This window comes from Neopsephotus bourkii, unplaced genomic scaffold, assembly GCF_033783945.1.
Source record: "Neopsephotus bourkii isolate Nb327-2 ecotype Australia unplaced genomic scaffold, CSIRO-AGI_Nbou_v1 NB_1820, whole genome shotgun sequence".
Lineage (NCBI taxonomy): Eukaryota > Metazoa > Chordata > Aves > Psittaciformes > Psittacidae > Neopsephotus > Neopsephotus bourkii.
The window spans coordinates 11,315,744-11,317,420 of NW_026902293.1; the positions used below are offsets into that span (position 1 = coordinate 11,315,744).

Here is a 1,677-nt window from a genome sequence, read left to right on the forward strand (position 1 = left end):
CTTGCGGTTTCCTCTCCTCCCTGGCAGAGCATGAGACTCAGAAAGCCCTTGGTCAGAGTAAACATTACTAAGCAGCAACTAAAAACATCGTGTTATCAGTGCTGTTCCCAGGCCGAAAGTCAGAAACACTGCACCAGCTACTGAGAAGGAGAAAAAAATGACTGCTACTGCTGAACCCAGGACAGTATCCACCCTTTATTCCATACCATACACATGCTCAGATCCTATATTTTCAATATACCAGCACTCTTATCTCAGTGTACTCTTATCTTAGTGCATGGACCAATCCCTGTAAAGCTACTGAGTCCATCTGGTCTATGATGTCGGGCTCCATGTCTTGTAACAGTCTTTCAGAGCAGGAGAGGCTGTGTGCAGTGTTTACACTCATGAATCACCTGGGCAATAGTATCCATTGTTAAGTCCACCCCTCAATCATAAGTCCACCTGTGTGTTGCATCTCTGCCCTGATGGTCTGAAGTGTCATGGGCCCACCAGGGCAAAAAAAAAATTCGCTCTCCCCTTCAGCAGTTCCTGCAACTTGTCGCTGGGGACTCCATACAGCTGCCTGCCATCTCCAATGCTTCCAAAGCACTGGAGGGGCCCAGTGGACTACACTATCACCCATACTGTCCCACACACCCTGCCACTCATGACTGTATAGCCTTGGGGAAAATCTCCTGGTCCTCCTATATCATCATCTAACCCCAGACAAGACCCAAACCCGACTCTGCTTAACTTCTGAGATTAGACAAAACGGTTGTGGGCAAAACACATTCTGTATGTGTGCTAACATCGTGATCCCCCTCACAATCAGCAGGCAGGTCTCAAGGGTACCCAAAGGCCATTTAAAACCATCAGAATTCTCAAACGATGCTGCTGTACTTGTCACTGGGGCTGGTGTAGCTGCTGTGCTTGCCAGCTCTCCCACCACCAGCTTCTCTTTTTCTGAGTCCAGATCTTCCTTCTCTGCCTTGCTGGGAAATGCTGTGTGGTCTCCTGTATCCTCTACTTGTCCCAGGTGGCCGAGGCTGGACCCAGCTGAGGCTCCCAAAGGTGGTATATTGCTCTCCGCATCCTCCTGGGGCTCGGGCTCGTGGGGCTCGACTGGCAGCTGCCAGGGGATGTTCTCGGCCACCACAGGGCTTGGGTCCTCCGCCGCCTCCTCCCGATGCTTGGCAACAGCCTCTTTCCCAGCCTCCGGCCCCGCTCTTGCTGCCGCTTGGTCCCTGGGGCCGCTCTCCCAGGCCGCTTCGGCCACAGCTGGCTCCCAGGGCCTCTCCCCTTCAGCTCCCCGCAGCCTCACAAAGACAGAGGTGAGAACAAGGGCCAGGATGGTGAAGAGCAGCAGGATGGCCAGGTACCAATCCACAGCCACGTCTGTCCCGCCCTGCTGCCAGAGCCCACCCGTATTACAAGTCATTGCCATAAAGTACAGTGAGACAGGAACCTTAGCCCAAGCCCCAAACTTGACAAACACTAGCACAGCAAACATCAGCTTAAGTAAGGTATGACATGCTGAAATTGTGAGATCAAGAGCAACAACTTTGAGAGCCAATAAATCAGCATTGTGACGAGTGACTATTAGTCCAAAACAATGAATGCTTTTCACAAATACGATTAGACACACTCTGGTCAGATTTGGTGTTATCTCAACCCTCTGTGCCCCACGTTGGGCAC

The 1,677-nt window shown here is 51.8% G+C and overlaps 1 protein-coding gene across 1 annotated transcript; it reads right to left on the reverse strand.

The window, feature by feature from the left end:
• Positions 1-636: 636 nt before the first annotated feature.
• On the reverse strand, positions 637-1,435 carry LOC133206787 (uncharacterized). The gene has a single exon (XM_061343054.1). It carries the CDS (start codon positions 1,424-1,426, stop codon positions 695-697), a length of 732 nt encoding a protein of 243 aa, XP_061199038.1. The 5' UTR covers positions 1,427-1,435; the 3' UTR covers positions 637-694.
• Between the last annotated feature and the right edge of the window lie 242 nt (positions 1,436-1,677).